The sequence below is a fragment of the Cydia strobilella genome, chromosome 3, assembly GCF_947568885.1.
Source record: "Cydia strobilella chromosome 3, ilCydStro3.1, whole genome shotgun sequence".
NCBI classification, from domain to species: Eukaryota; Metazoa; Arthropoda; class Insecta; order Lepidoptera; family Tortricidae; genus Cydia; species Cydia strobilella.
The window spans coordinates 627746-643728 of record NC_086043.1 but is presented as its reverse complement, the minus strand read 5'-3'; the positions used below and the strand labels follow the sequence as shown (position 1 = coordinate 643728).

Below are 15983 nucleotides of genomic sequence, written 5' to 3'. Positions count from 1 at the left end.
GCTACCATCCTGACATACCTCTTTCGCATAACATTCCTCATACACGCTCGCTCATTTCTTAAATTTTATAATTATACTTTGCTGAACTTTATTGTGACTTTTAGGTAAAAATGGTCACTTGGATGTTACGTTACTTTTAGGTAGGGGGAAAGAGGGTACACGAAAGCGTTACGGCGCGTTACACGGGGGTAAGGGAGGGTCAAAAATCTTTGAAAAATTGCGTTACGTAATATTTGAACGCCCCCTTTACCACTAGGCGGGCTGTTTGTTTGCTGTACTCCACCGATTTGGTATTGAAATAATATAACTTCAATGACATAATTGTAACAATCTGACCAGAAGAGCCCTAATTAGAGTAGTAAAGTTCTGCGTATGAAGCCGATGGTCCTGGGTTCGAATCCCGGTAAGGACAATGGACATTAATTTGTGTCATAAACACAAATTATACATACCTATTTAGTATCTCATGGGTGTTTTAAGGTGAGTACAAATAAACATTATATTCATCCATAATTTTAAAACTAATACGGGAACTGTAATAGATGTCATATATTAAAGAAAAAGTGACGAAGCCCTACAGTGGTGAAGGCCGGATTCGAACCGGCGTCTTTAGGTATCGCGGCTAACGCCATGAACCCCTAGTATGTACTAATACGGGACATAATCGCGTACAAACTTACGGGTTAGTTTTAAAATTATGAGTTTAAATCGTGTTAGTTTAAATCAGTATATTATATTCATCGTTGTCTAAGTCACAGCTTACTCTGAATTTTAGACAATTTGTGTAAGAATTTCCTATATTTTTTTAATAAATATCTATTCATTATTTCGTTGTTTCTCTTGCTTCTGCCGTCTCCAGTCTCGAAACATCTCAATTGCCCAGGCCGTAGTGGATACAATGAAGATCGCGATCAGGATCGAGAACATGATTGTGTAATTGTTTGTTGCGTCGCGAATGGTGCCTGTAGGACACAAGTATAGATTTAGTATTTTAAAAGATGAAGCATAAGTGTAAGGCCTGAGTGGACGCTCGAAGCGGAGCGTTCGGCGGGGCGTGCAGCGTGGCGTCGGGCTCACAAGTGATTTGAGCAGCGTGCACTAAGGCCGCTCCTATACGTTTGCATTTGTTTAACATGCACGCCGCACGCCCCGCCCCGCTGCACGCCCAACTCGAGCGTCCACTCAGGCCTTACACTAAGGACTCCGTCACATACAATGTTGGATTACGGCTGCCCTTGACTGGACCTCAAATATACTACCCTGTCAAGGCGGTACCCGTCCCAATTTCTCTAGTATAATGCAATCTAAAGAAGCCCACTGACTATCAGTCCGCCGGACGATATCGACTGGTTGTTCGGAACTGTAAAATTTTTGTTCTAACTGATAGGCCGATATCGTCTGGCGGACTGCTAGTCAGTGGGCCCCTCTTGGGACTAGGCGTCTTTGACCAACTCTAAGGACAGTACGTGCAGTACAGCGTCTTTACGTATCCAATGTCATATGCTCATATGCTACCTACGGAAAAAACGACTAAGCCCTCCAGTTGCGGAGGCCGGATTCGAACCGGTGCCTTCAGATTACGCGGTTAACGCACTGAACCTCTATGCTATCCGGCGGCGGTGGTGTAATTGGGACGGCTTGGTGGCTTGGTGGCGGTGGTCCGTCGCATTATATTATTCACAACTTAAGCCGTATTGAGCTTAGAGTTAATCCAATATATTTAATGAATTACCTATAATGGGCCCACAGGTGATACTGACAGCTCCATAAATGGCCATACTCAGGCCGAAGGCCGAAGGAAACTGTTCTGGTCTGACACAGTCTGACACCACCAATGCAAACACTACTATGATGATGCAACGAGAGATGCCCATCACGGCGAGGATTACGAGGACACCGGTGTAATCAGAAATCCATAGCATGGCTGAAAAATTTACTATTTTAAGGAGAATTGCAAATTAGTAACTCAATTGACGACCGATCTGGCCTAGGGTAGTTACCCTGCCTATGATCCCGGGTTCGAATCCCGGTAAGGGCATTTATTTGTGTGATGACACAGATATTTGTTCCTGAGTCATGGTTGTTGTTGCAAGCAGGTAATTAAGTATATATTATGTTATATCGTTGTCTGAGTACCCACAACACAAGCCTTCTTGAGCTTAGGTACTGTGGGACTTAGTTAATTTGTGTAAAAATGTCCTATAATATTTATTTATTTATTTAATTGAACGTACATCATTGAGGACGTTAACATTTAAATTGATACCAGAACGTCTCATCTCCTCATCAGTGGACAGGCAGCCAAGAGCAGAGGCAGTTAAGAGTGTATTAGCACATAGCCTCACCAATTCTTGTTGCCGTGGCAATTATCAATCCAACTAAATATATTAAGCGGTTGCTTAGCAGCTTGAGCCATTTACTAAAGATCATGAGAAATACTCTGGTCGCCAGGTCCCCGAAGGCGATTAGAGCAAAACACCATTTCACTTGATCCTGGAACACCAAACAAAGTAGTTTTAATATAATATTCGCTAGCGTGTGCGTAACTTACTTTCTATGCATCTCACTCGTACTCTCATATTAGTGCAAGCGAGATGTATGGAAGTTATGCAGACGTTAGCGAATATATCAGTTTGACACTGCTAAAGGCAATCGTACATAGGCATATAAATGGCGGGTTTTCCGGTACTCACGTCGTTCCAATCTAAAGTATATAGAGATTGTGCCAGATTGAACATGAACATGATGTCAGCGAACATGGCGGCCGGTGCTCCGAGGCAGCAGCTCGTCGGTCCGTACTTCTTTATCAACTCCCAGTCAAAAATACGTGCAAACGTGCTGTAAGGAAATACCTAAATTATTATTTAAAAAAACATTAAATTTTTTAATACCACGTCACCAGTCACGAGCTTCGAGTCACCAATTGGCGAGAGGTCGCACAGGATCGAGAAAAGTGGCTCTTTCTTGTGTCGGAGGCCAAGTCTCATTTTGGGTCGCTGAGCCAACGAAGTAAGTAAGTAAGTAAGTAATACCACGTCGGTGGCAAATAAGCATACGACCAGCCTGATGGTAAGCAGTCTCCCTAGCCTGAGAACGCCTGCAACTCCAGAAGTGTTAAATACGCGTTGCCGACCCTAACACTCCGCACCCTCGTTGAGCTCTGGTAACCTTATTCACGGGTAGGAACACAACACTATGAGTAGGATTTAGTGTTAATTGACTGCGGTTTTCTGTAAGGAGGTACTTCCCCAGTTGGACTCTGCTTTAGATCTAGAATGACCTCCACTGTGCCGTGCCCTACCACACAGCAAGATGCCATTCACAGTGCCCGTGCCTCTCTTCTGGGCGTAGTTTAAGGACATACCCGGTTCCTGGTACTCTTTTCTACAATGAACGTACCTACTGCGTGCATTGTCGACGTTATCACCTGACTGCGATGGTGTGTCTTCATCCTTCTCCAACAATGTCTTGTACTCTAGAAAAGTAATCAAATGTAAGTAGTCAATTCTGGTCTTCGGACTTTCACGTAGTTCTTTGAACTTTGGTGGATCCGTAACCCGAGCACAATGAATGAGTGAGCACATTACAGGCTTGAAGAGCACTGGTCCACAGTTGTCGTCCCTCAGTCATGAGGATAGGACAAAGAAGTACGTACCTGAATCCGTGATTTGGACCCTCTTCATGTGCCAGGCCACGGGCTGCAGCAGCGTGGCGGCGATGTAGCTCTGCATGCCGACGGCCGATATGACGAGGAGCGTGCACTGGTACCCGTACTCGGCCATGGTCCATGACACAATCATCGGCGCCACCATTCCTGCGGCGGCTGCGATTAAAGTTTTGTATGATAAGAGGCATACGAGCAGACGAATCGCCTGCCGGGCTAGCACATGATTAGCGCGAGAGTATCTCGCTGCGACATAGACCACCCGTCCCTCTTTAATTCATACAGTTAGTAAAAGACGGGTAGTCTATCTCGGGGCGAGATACTGTAGCGCCAATCATGTGCTCGGCCTACTGATGGCTGATTGGTGATGAAGTTGTCAAAAAAATGGCCGATTATTATTTTGTTGCCGATTTTTTTGTCAGATTTTAATAAAATTTGATGACATTGAAGAGCTTTATGGGTTAAATTATCACAAAATCCCAATTTGGGGAAAAAATGTATGAAATTGTACGTTGAATTATGAAAATTCTATACGTTTCAGTAACTCAGGGGCATATTTTTTTTGAATAATTTTTCTGGCAGAAAATTCATTTTTGGTACAAGCTTTTAACGCTGATTCTTCTTTTCTTAGGCAACTAATACTCATCGAGACAATTCTAACAACCTCAAACACAAGAATATGTTAACGGCACCGGAGTCTGAAGTTATACTGATAATTCACGAGTAACAATGCTACTATAACAGTGCTAACCCTTACGGTACAATTTTTTTATTATACAGACGTAGGGAGCGGAGCGACCACAACGGAATTTGGTGCAGCATATTTGCATTAATATATCTTTTAAGCGTTGCGTTTTTGTCATATTAAGTACAGCCATACGATATATCGGGGCGGCGTAAGTGCTCACAAATATCTGAACACGCCTCTATTGTCAAGGAGTTAGAGCAAGGCGTTACATTTTTCTACGCAAACCCTACGTCTACATCTAAAATACTGTGGCCTCAATGTTCGGAAGTTTTTGTGGGCGAGCGGCAAATCAAGGCCGTTAATACATATGGTCGAGCGCAATTACAGTTGTACCGTTTCCGGTAATACCGAGCGAGAAATTTCTCCATACAAAATGTAACCGGAATGTAACCGGGAGTGGCACAACTCTAAGCGCAATGTATGAATAGCCTTGATTTGCCGCTCTCCGCGCCGCTCGCCGCTTGCGTCCAGCTCGCGGCCCTTACACAAACTAATTTAGTCTTTAATTCTTACCTGCCACACTTTGCACGATGCCGGTGGATAGCAACCGCTTGTCGACAAAATAGTCGTTTATACATGTACATGACACAGTATAAAGTAATCCTATACCAATAACCTGAAAAGGGAACAATCATCTTAATGTTTTTTACTGCGCTCTTACAATAAATGAAACAAATGGAGTGATATTAAAATTCTACAATTTGTTAATATTTTTACATTGCCATTCGCGCCAATAAGCGTGCGAGTGGATTTCGCGCGCGCTAATCTAAGCGAGCGATCATTATTATTTTATTTTAATATTTGCCAAATTAAGACACTTTAAATTTTGTAATGCATACATTAGAAGTTAAAATTCTAAAGCCCGGTTCACATTTATCTGACGTGTCGTGTTGTGTTGTGTCGTGACGCATATCGGTTTCATACATTTAATATGGTTGCGTTCACATTTGTCTGATGCACGCTGCGTCAGACAAATGTCCACGCAATCATAAATGTATTAAACCGATATGCGTCACGACACAACACAACACGACACGACAGATAAATGTGAACCGGGTTTAATAAATTCGAACCTGTAAGAGTCCTTGACAGAAAATAAACAGCGCCTGCGTGTTGACGAACACTGTTCCCAACATTCCCGAGTTGTAGAACGTAGCACCTATGAGAGCCAGCTTACGTCTACTCATAATTTTCAGTAGCGGCCCTGTCAGGAAACCTGAAATCAATAACATAGATTTACCGCTTAAGACGATCGGTCTGGCCTAGTGGGTGACCCTGCCTGTGAAGCCGATGGTCCTGGGTTCGAATCCCTGAGTTCCTGAGTAATGAAAGTTTTCTATGTATTTAAGTATTTGTATAAGTATTATATACACGGTGTTACTTGAGCCACTGAAAACCTGAGACACCCCAACAGTTTTTATTTATTTTGAACTCATCTTGAGTATTTATTTTTTAATCCGATAAATATTTAAAAAAATAATTAGTTGTTTAGTTTTCTTAACAATTCTATTCGACTGATAATTCTACACAAGATGCTTCGTCGTTTTAGTGAAGCCAAACAATTGCTAGTTACCATCGTAAACACTGTTAACAGACCATTTGCATGATTTGCATAACTTACTGCAACTAGATTAGGTTTACCAATGGCCAGTGTGTTTCTCATTGAAAAATAAGGTGTCAAATGCTAGTTATTGATATTGTTGCATTACAAACTTGTAGAATGGGCATGTAAAAATAAAAAATAAAATAAAAAAAATACCCTTAAAATTAAAACATAGCGCGATCGATTCTCTGTTTTTAGGTTTTCAGTGGGTCATGAAACACCGTGTATATCGTCTAATTACCCACAACACAAGCCTTCTTGAGCTCACCGTGGGACTTAGTCAATTTGTGTAAGAATGTCGCTATAATATTTATAAAAATATATATAAAAAAAGACGAAAGTGGAGGACCCGTGCGAAATCGCCTTTTCATACAAACGTAGTCCATATTTACATCTATAGATATTAATATTTTTGAAAATATTTTGACACAATTTGTTGTATATAAACAGACCCTACGTTTGATTTTTTTTAATGTTTAATTACCTATTATAAGAGCTAGGAGCATTTAAAATTTTGTATGAAATCTGTTTTTCGCTCCTAATTTTTACAACGATCAAAAAACCGAAAAAAGTCAAACCTAGGTTCATAGCTAGAAGGCACCGCCTTCAAAATTTAAGTTATTACCCGGATGGTTTTTAATTTGCTTTTTATTAGGTATTAATTACTTTTTGGCAGAAATTTGCTTTATGGCGGGGTAGGGACTGGACTGGTATATAAAGATTATTTTCTGCTTTTCTGTGGGTTGGTTTTTTGAAGGCTTTCCCTTTTTTTTTAAAGATTTGAAATTAAAGGTATTATAGTTTTTACTTATCTTTTGGTTCTTATTTTGTTTTTTTCTTTTATTTATTTTTTTACTTTTTAGTGAATTGTTTTTAGTGAGGTTTGCCAGCGAACTATGGAGCGTAGTATATAAGGGTTCGTAGAACTGATCGAATCAGAAACACGGGACTACGCTCCAGAACTAGAGTTGCAGATGTAGGCGTCAAGACCGCTAAGCTTAAGTGGGACTGGGCGGGACATGTCTGTCGCATGCACCCGGAAAGGTGGGCAAAAATGGTTACTGACCCACGGAGCACCATAGACGGTGCAGGCCGGGGTTCAGGCAGACCAAAAAGGAGATGGCGGGACTACTTGGACGCATTCTACCCCAAATGGTGGGAAAATGGCGATGACCCCTCGAGTGGAGAAAACGAGGGGAGGCCTTTGCCCAGCAGTGGGACACCAAAATAAAAAAAGGGAATTGTTTTCTTATATAGGTAAGTATTAGCATGTGATGTAAGTTTTCTGATTAACAAACAAAATATGTGGCATTTTCTATGAAATGGGACCTTATTGTCGATGGCGCTTACGCCGCACAGCGCGCGGCATTGTATTTATATCGGAGCATCTTTTATAAAGGTGTAAGCGCCATCGACAATAAGGTCCCTTTTTATAGGAAATACCACATATGGATCGTATAAATAATCTGAAATATTTTTTTTTTACTTCCACACTTTGTCGAGCTTATACGAAATCTTGCTTTTTTTCCAAATGTTGTACTTATTTAGATTTAGTACTGACTGCTGAATGCCCATCGCTCTGATTCCCGTCAGCACGCTGATGCCGGTGGTGCCCATGCCCAGTTTGATGAAGAGGTAGTTGTAAATCATTCCGAAACATACGTAATTTGACTAAGGCAAAGATAGATATAACTCCGTAATAGATGGATACAGTTTACGGAAAAAACGTGCCTCGAAAATCAAGAAAATTTGATTCTCGTTCAGAGGGCGCTACTAGCTTTGACCTACTGTCGTATAGATGGCGTTGACGGTTTCGTTTGTTATTTACAATTTTAACGCATATCAGTGAAAGAACATGGGACAAAAGCATAAAAAAAATTAATGCAAATAAAAAAAAAACATTTATCCATATTTAAATACATTTTATCGTATTTTTATAAATCTTCATTTTTAGTTTTAAAGTGTGTCGACAGATGGCAGTGAATTTACTGGGGTTACAAAATTTACTATGACAGTACCGCTCTAGTATAAGTTACTCTATGACTAAGGTGAGATGAAGTTAGGGCTTGTATAGAGTTAGAAGCTTGGCTCTACAAGAGATCTGATAACTTTTTCACAGTGCGAGCCTTATGGTTTCGTCTTGGCAACATTTTACATGAAAATGTTTTTGGTGGGTTTATTCTTACGTTGTATTTAATTTCTTATTTTATAAGTTTAACGGTCTACGGAAAATCAACGTCATTGCACTACATGTAACACCTCCGGAGTTGCAGACGTCCATAGGCCATGGTGACTTCTTACCATCAGGCGGGCCGTATATATGTTTGCCAACGACGTGATAAAAAAGTGCCCAACACGTGCTGAGTGGTATCCTTTTTCGGACAACCAATGTCATTTAGCACTGACCGGAGAGTGCAATGCCCACCGCTCTGATTCCCGTCAGCACGCTGATGCCGGTGGTGCCCATGCCCAGTTTGATGAAGAGGTAGTTGTAAATCATTCCGAAATATACGTAAAACCCACATAATTTAACTAAGGTGTAGAGTGTGAAGTTAGGGCTTGTATAGAGTTAGAAGCTTGGCTTGGCTTGGTGATCTGATAACTTTTTCACAGTGCGAGCCTTATGGTTTCGTCTTGGCAATATTTTACATGAAAATGTTTTTGGTGGGATTATTCTTACGTTGTATTTAATTTCTTATTTTATAAGTTAAAGGGTCTACGGAAATCAACGTCATTGCACTACATGTAACACCTCCGCAGTTGCAGACGTCCATAGGCCATGGTGACTTCTTACCATCAGGCGGGCCGTATATATGTTTGCCAACGACGTGGTATAAAAAAGTGCCCAACACGTGCTGAGTGGTATCCTTTTTCGGACAACCAATGTCATTTAGTACTGACCGGAGAGTGCAATGCCCACCGCTCTGATGCCCGTCAGCACGCTGATGCCGGTGGTGCCCATGCCCAGTTTGATGAAGAGGTAGTTGTAAATCATTCCGAAACATACGTTATACCCACATAATTTGACTAAGGTGTAGAGTGTGAAGTTAGGGCTTGTATAGAGTTAGAAGCTTGGCTCTACAAGAGATCTGATAACTTTTTCACAGTGCGAGCCTTATGGTTTCGTCTTGGCAACATTTTACATGAAAATGTTTTTGGTGGGTTTATTCTTACGTTGTATTTAATTTCTTATTTTATAAGTTTAACGGTCTACGGAAAATCAACGTCATTGCACTACATGTAACACCTCCGGAGTTGCAGACGTCCATAGGCCATGGTGACTTCCTACCATCAGGCGGGCCGTATATATGTTTGCCAACGACGTGGTTTAAAAAAGTGCCCTAACACGTGCTGAGTTGTATCCTTTTTCGGACAACCAATGTCATTTAGTACTGACCGGAGAGTGCAATGCCCACCGCTCTGATGCCCGTCAGCACGCTGATGCCGGTGGTGCCCATGCCCAGTTTGATGAAGAGGTCATTGTAAATCATTCCGAAACATACGTAAAACATTGTCGATGAAACCTGAAACATTATTTATTTATTTTACTTTATTAGGTACACTAAACAGATATCGTACCATCGCCCACACTGTTAACTGTACAGTCGCCATCAGATATATCAGAACGCCCGAGTGCTGCTAGGTGCTCTAACGCCTTGACAATAGAGGCGTATTCAAATATTTGCGAGCACCTTGGGCGCTCCGATATATCTGATGGCGACTGTACATCGGTGGATAAGGTCCTGCCTTTTTAATTTTAATTCTAATTTTAATATTTGATATGTAAATTGTATATGGATTCCGAATTGTCCGAAATAAATGTTTTTTTTTTTTTGTAATAAGGTCCACGGTCCACCGCTGGACAGTGGACAGTTAAGAGTATTCCTGTTTACAATATCATCAGAAACATGCATTTGCATGTTATGGCTTAAGAACTAGCATGGGATCCAAAACAAGTGCATAGGTATGCATTATGTATTTTTGTACTTAATATTGTTTTGTTACAACAGTTTTGTTTTGTACATAACAGTTGTTTAAGTTAAACTTGGCTTGAATATGACACAAATCTAAAGAAAGTGTGGAAATACAAAGGTGGTTTAAGATAAGATAAGATAATCTTTATTGGTACAATACAGGTACACGTCAAATAGAATTTTGTACAATGAACATAGAGATGACACAATTACAGAGTATTTCGACAGAAATAGCAAATGTTATAAGTTATAAGTTTCGTTGGTGCGGGTGTTAAATCAAATCATGAAATTAGAGTTTTGAATGTTTCACGGTTAGTTTCACTAGACTTATATTGACCGGGATATAGACCGTGATTACCTTTTGTATTATTTGTGAGCCCGTGAACATGATGCATGTAACTGCGTCTAAATATCGGGAGCTCACAAATAATACAAAAGGTAATCATGGTCTATATCCCGGTCAATATAAGTCTAGCAAATCATGAAAGTCTTGCAACATAGTTCACAAATTCCTATTTTCATGTACATCTTTTCTTTTCAGGTAAACATCAATATATCACGCCGAGATGTAAGTTGAAGAAAACCTGCTGTTAATTCTTGAACTTGAAACTTGAACAAACAAATGATTCGAATGTGTAAGAAGTAAGAAACAAGACGCGTCATGAAGGTTCCGCCAGGAGTTAGAGTAGAATGCAAGGCACAACCTATGTTCCTGCAGATCACTAATATCAAAAAGGTGTATCTACTTAGGGTTGCACATTTTGCAGCCTTATGAGGTACAGCACAGTCATATTGCAACATTATGAGGTACAGAACATTACAACCCAAACTAAGATTCTTAGAATCAACGGGCATTAGTAATGAACGTTAAAGGGCCGCTGAAATAGATCACTGTTGGTCGATGTGGCACTCAATAAGGCCTATAATAGTAATCAAACCAGGAAATTAAAAAAGGAACAAAAGTTATGTCGAGTCGCGTGAAACTTGCGACGTAAGATTTGGCGACCACTAGTGCGATAAAGTAGCACCATATAATATTATGTACTGTAAAGATATTAAAAGGCAAAAAACCAATTGAGATCCTCCTCCTGTTAGTCGGTTAAAAAATATTTAAAAAAATCGGCCAAGTCGGGGTTCCGTACCATTACGCATAAAACGGAAAAAAATCACGTTTGTTGCATGGGTGCCACACTTAAATATTTATTTTATTCTGTTTTTAGTATTTGTTGTTAAAGCGGCAACAGAAAATACATCATCTGTGAAAATTTCAACTATCTAGCTATCACGGTTCATGAGATACAGCCTGGTGACAGACGGACGGACAACGGAGTCTTAGTAATCGGGTCCCGTTTTTACCTTTTGGGTACGGAACTCTAAAAAAGGAAACGGGCTGCGCTTACCAAGCTCACAGAAGCCGCCACCAAAATCCAATAACCGTATCCACCATCCGGAGGCACTTTTTTATATCTTTTCCTTCTTGCTTCGTGGACCGCCATGACACAATTTCTTTACAGGTTCTTCAAATTAAAAATCTCAATTTTTTTTGTAGCTGTTCTATGAATTTGAAATATTAGACACGGAACTTGAAATACACGGAACACACGACACGAAACACGGAAGTTGAAATATTAGCATCGGATAGTATTTTTGAATGGAAGCAGTCCTATTGGGTATAATTAATGGAGTATGGAAAAAGAAAGAATTTGTTTAACAGATTGGGCTCTATGCTAGAAAAGTCACATTAGTTAATCTTTATTGTACACCCGACCGTCGCAAATGAAATAAACACTAACACCGAACGCACAAAGAGTATCACTTTAAACACATCACAATAATTTAGTAACTTTTACATAATTTCGCAAAAGGCTTATGTAGAATATTGTACTAAAACATAGTTTCTTTTACCAAATTTGTTACTAGACACTTTTAATCAGACAGTACCAATCTATATTTATTATAATATGATATAAAGATATATTATATCTATCTCATCAACTACTTCCTAGCGTCGTTGATGTCTCGATCCAACTACGAAGCCAGCGACTGCTGTTCTCTACTAGTAGTGTGTGACGAACTAGAATTAATTAATTATTTTTATATATTAACTGTAATCAATACATGAACTTTTTTAATCATTTTTAACAGAGATAGGAATGTAAATGCCTGGGACTAAATATTAGGGGAGACCGAGGTTTTGGAACAGAGGTGAGTTCAAACAATGTTAATTTTTCAAATGCGCGCATTTTCAATTTGTGCCTTTTTATAAAAAAAATACACCTCAAAATCAGTTTTTTCGTCAATGTCACAGTACTGGAGAGATTCTAGTAATATACCTAAATAATACTTTGTAAAAGGAGGATATAGTAGTAGGAATAAACGACTACCTACCTTACATATTTTATACACAATTAAAACTTATTCAAGAACTATAAAATAATAAAATTAAATATAGGTACCGTAAAAATATAATTTCAGGAGGCGAACATTTTAATAAAATTTATAAAAAAATCGATGTTATTTAATATAATTATTAAAATATCTAATAATTGGGTCTCTTTTGTTTCCCATATATTTTTAAGTCATAATGTATTGTTTGTCCTCATTTTCGTTAGTCATAATTTAGTTTTTTCAGAAACACGCTTTTTCAGGATTGCCATCCTAACCTAACCTATCTATAGGATAACCTGAGGAAAATTCTGAAAAGTTAACGGTATCAGAATTATGACTTAAGGGGCCCACTGACTATCAGTCCGCCGGACGATATCGGCCTGTCAGTTAGAACAAAAATTTGACAGTTCCGAACAAATGACAGGCCGATATCGTCCGGCGGACTGATAGTCAGTGGGCCCCTTAATGATAATATGACAATCATTACATTATAACTTTCAATAATAATGTCAAACAAAGGGACCCCCTAATGACTACAATTAACACGTAAATAATTTGAACTGAAGATCCATTGCATTTGTCTTTTCAAGTAATACCGCTTCTTTAGTCAATTATACATTTATTTTTTACGAAATATTTTGTAAAATGTATTACGACAAACAAATAAATGTCTAACATCGATCAAAAGCATATTGCGAATGCATTCTATGCATTTTTCGCATCAGTCGGTACGGTTAGAAATACCTATACTCTTTTTATTTAAACCATAATAGAATTCAAAATATTTATCAGTACGGTTTTTACTCACTATTATTTTTAGTCGCTTTTGGCGACATGTTTCGGATTCAGTGCACGACGTACAACCGCCGCGGACACTCGTGCCTGAGGATGGATTCCCAAAGAATCCGAAACATGTCGCCAAAAGCGACTAAAAATAATAGTGAGTAAAAACCGTACTGATAAATATTTTGAAATATGTCTCACGATAGTTTAAGTGCGATCATAATAGAATTGTAGATACATTAGACGCATTGTCTACATTTAATACTGACTGTGGGATACCGCCGTTTAGCCAAAATATTTTTCGCCAAATTTCACTTCCCAACAAACTTATGGCATCAGTTTCATTTCCCTAATGAAATTTTAGCAAGTTTTTTACTTCGCAACCATTTCATTTCCCAACCCCATACTTGCGAAATGAAAATGACGTACTAGGTTGGGTTAGGTTAGGTTGGATTATGAAAATTTGCGAAATGAAATTTTGCCAAATGATAATTTGCGTAAAATAGTTTGGGAAGTAATACTTTGGGAAACGATTTTTGGCAATACATTAGTAAACCACTGACTGTACCGGCCGGTCGAGCCGCTTGGAGTGGGTAAACAAGTGAAGATATAAAAAAAATGACATCTATGGCATAGTCGAGGTACCATCCGCATTTATGATTGATTGAGTTATTGAGTAATTAACTTTACCGTATTGTATTAATTTATCAGTCCTTTATAAATAGGACATTCCCCCATAAATAAGATTCTCTATCATATAACAGTTAGTTAGTATATAGTCTATGAAACGGCCAAGCAAGCCATGTTTTTAAACCCAGAGGTGGTTAGTAATGTCAGCGCGTAGGGGCTTGGCTTTGACTGATATCTGTTAACTTTTTTACAGTAAAAGCTAGCCAGTCTTGGCCGTCAATTTTAAATCCCACGAAATGTTTTTGATGGGTTAAGTATTTCCATTTTTAGTGTTACGTACAAAACTTTGTCCACGGAACATTTATGGGATTACTTCGGTCTTGTTTTGTATCTAAAGCCTGACCAGTAATATATAATCATTGTCAAGAGGGCGCTGTTCATTCTTAATCTCAATTCATGTATAGGGTGACAGTTCAGTATAGTATGAAAAAATTAGTTCCAGTGAAATTCCGCAACATGGCGCGTGATCATATATATTCCTGGTCAGGCTTTAATTTATTTCACTTTTTCCTTCCTTCCTTTTTTTAATTTATTTCAGTTTCACTTTTATCTATTTAGCTATTTTGTTATAAAATTTAACATGGTTCATCATCCATTGTCCAATGTCCATCCATATAGGTAAAAGATCGATCTCTTCTCTTAGAATAAATTTAAAAGTGGAAAAATTACTGCCTTGGGTGAGACTTGAACTCACGGCCTCTGGATCGATACTCCAGCGCTCTGCCAACTGAGCCACCAAGACCTCATCCATAGTCAGCAAATCTTCCCACTATATGGGTCTAGGGGACCCTAGCGACATCTACCGTAAGAGTGTTACACTTCTTAAACGGTCACCGGAGTTCCAAGTCATATTGGAAATTCACCAGTTACGATGTGCTACCCATTCTAAATTAATTTTTAACAAGCACAAACGTCTGCGATCGATGCTATTAAGCTTAGAATAAATTTAAAAGTGGAAAAATTACTGCCTTGGGTGAGACTTGAACTCACGGCCTCTGGATCGGATTTAAAAATTAATTTAGAATGGGTAGCACATCGTAACTGGTGAATTTCCAATATGACTTGGAACTCCGGTGACCGTTTAAGAAGTGTAACACTCTTACGGTAGATGTCGCTAGGGTCCCCTAGACCCATATAGTGGGAAGATTTGCTGACTATGGATGAGGTCTTGGTGGCTCAGTTGGCAGAGCGCTGGAGTATCGATCCAGAGGCCGTGAGTTCAAGTCTCACCCAAGGCAGTAATTTTTCCACTTTTAAATTTATTCTAAGCTTAATAGCATCGATCGCAGACGTTTCTGCTTGTTAAAAATTAATAATATACCTATTTTATAGGTATGTTATTATAATGTAAATAACCCTATTAGCATCAAATCTACACATAGATTAATATCAGAAATATACGATCTTATTTTATTACCCTTTGAATACCAACAACCTTTTAAGAAAAGTCGTGATCTGTCGTGCCCATAGCACTATATTTAATATAACCTTCTCCAATGCATACCAGTGTAAGGCTAAGACGCATGCTGTGGCACAACACGGCTGAGGACGTTAAGGGGCCCAGTGACTATCGATCCGCCGGACGATATCGGCCTGTCAGTTGTTCGGAACTGTAAATTTTTTATTCTAACTGACAGGCCGATATCGTACGGCGGACTGATAGTCAGTGGGCCTCTTTACGCCTATAGACGGGATGGATGCAGTTTCGAGAATGGTTCTGTGTCCGTGAACATGTTCCCATAGCCCAAGATGCGTGGAAGAAAGAAAGGGAGGCCTTTGCCCAGATGCCCAGCAGTGGGGACATTAGGCTAACAAATAATAATAAACATATTATGCTTCTGAATTTAAATAGTCGAACTGTCATGACGACAGTGTGTCCTCGTTCTAACGCTTTATTTGTAATTAGTCAACTTATTTGCATATAAACGTAGCGCCATGGCGGCAGTCCAGAAGTGTATGAGTTATATTGTGACCGCACCCTTATGATGATGACATACGTATTTATATATCCATACTAATATTATAAATGCGAAAGTGTGTCTGTCTGTCTGTGTGTTACCTCTTAACGCTTAAACCGCTGAACCGGTTTAGTTGAAATTTGACATAGATAATTTGAGTCCCAGGGAAAGACAG

The 15983-nt window shown here is 39.3% G+C and overlaps 2 protein-coding genes and 1 non-coding gene across 5 annotated transcripts in view; 2 read left to right on the top strand and 1 right to left on the bottom strand.

Moving 5' to 3' along the window:
• Positions 1-15983, top strand: part of LOC134755637 (solute carrier family 12 member 4) — a 566314-nt gene that overhangs the window by 269164 nt on the left and 281167 nt on the right. The window lies entirely within an intron of this gene.
• Positions 763-11514, bottom strand: LOC134756331 (monocarboxylate transporter 6-like). Its single transcript, XM_063693162.1, has 10 exons — positions 11390-11514; positions 9413-9539; positions 5486-5628; positions 4926-5028; positions 3656-3823; positions 3400-3475; positions 2694-2838; positions 2346-2493; positions 1733-1924; positions 763-962 (listed from the first exon to the last, which is right to left on the bottom strand). The coding sequence occupies exons 1-10, from the start codon at positions 11483-11485 to the stop codon at positions 817-819; spliced, it is 1344 nt and encodes a 447-aa protein (XP_063549232.1). The 5' UTR covers positions 11486-11514; the 3' UTR covers positions 763-816.
• Trnad-auc (transfer RNA aspartic acid (anticodon AUC)) lies at positions 15016-15088 on the top strand. Its single transcript has one exon. It is a non-coding gene; the product is annotated as a tRNA-Asp (tRNA).

Excerpts from the sequence above, each read along its gene's own strand:
- LOC134756331 (XM_063693162.1), bottom strand. The coding sequence starts at position 11,485 with ATGGCGGTCCACGAAGCAAGAAGGAAAAGATATAAAAAAGTGCCTCCG. Across the intron at positions 5,629-9,412 it reads GGTGGGCATTGCACTCTCCG|GTTTCCTGACAGGGCCGCTA; the intron begins GTCAGTACTAAA and ends TATTGATTTCAG. Across the intron at positions 3,476-3,655 it reads GGTCCAAATCACGGATTCAG|AGTACAAGACATTGTTGGAG; the intron begins GTACGTACTTCT and ends TTACTTTTCTAG.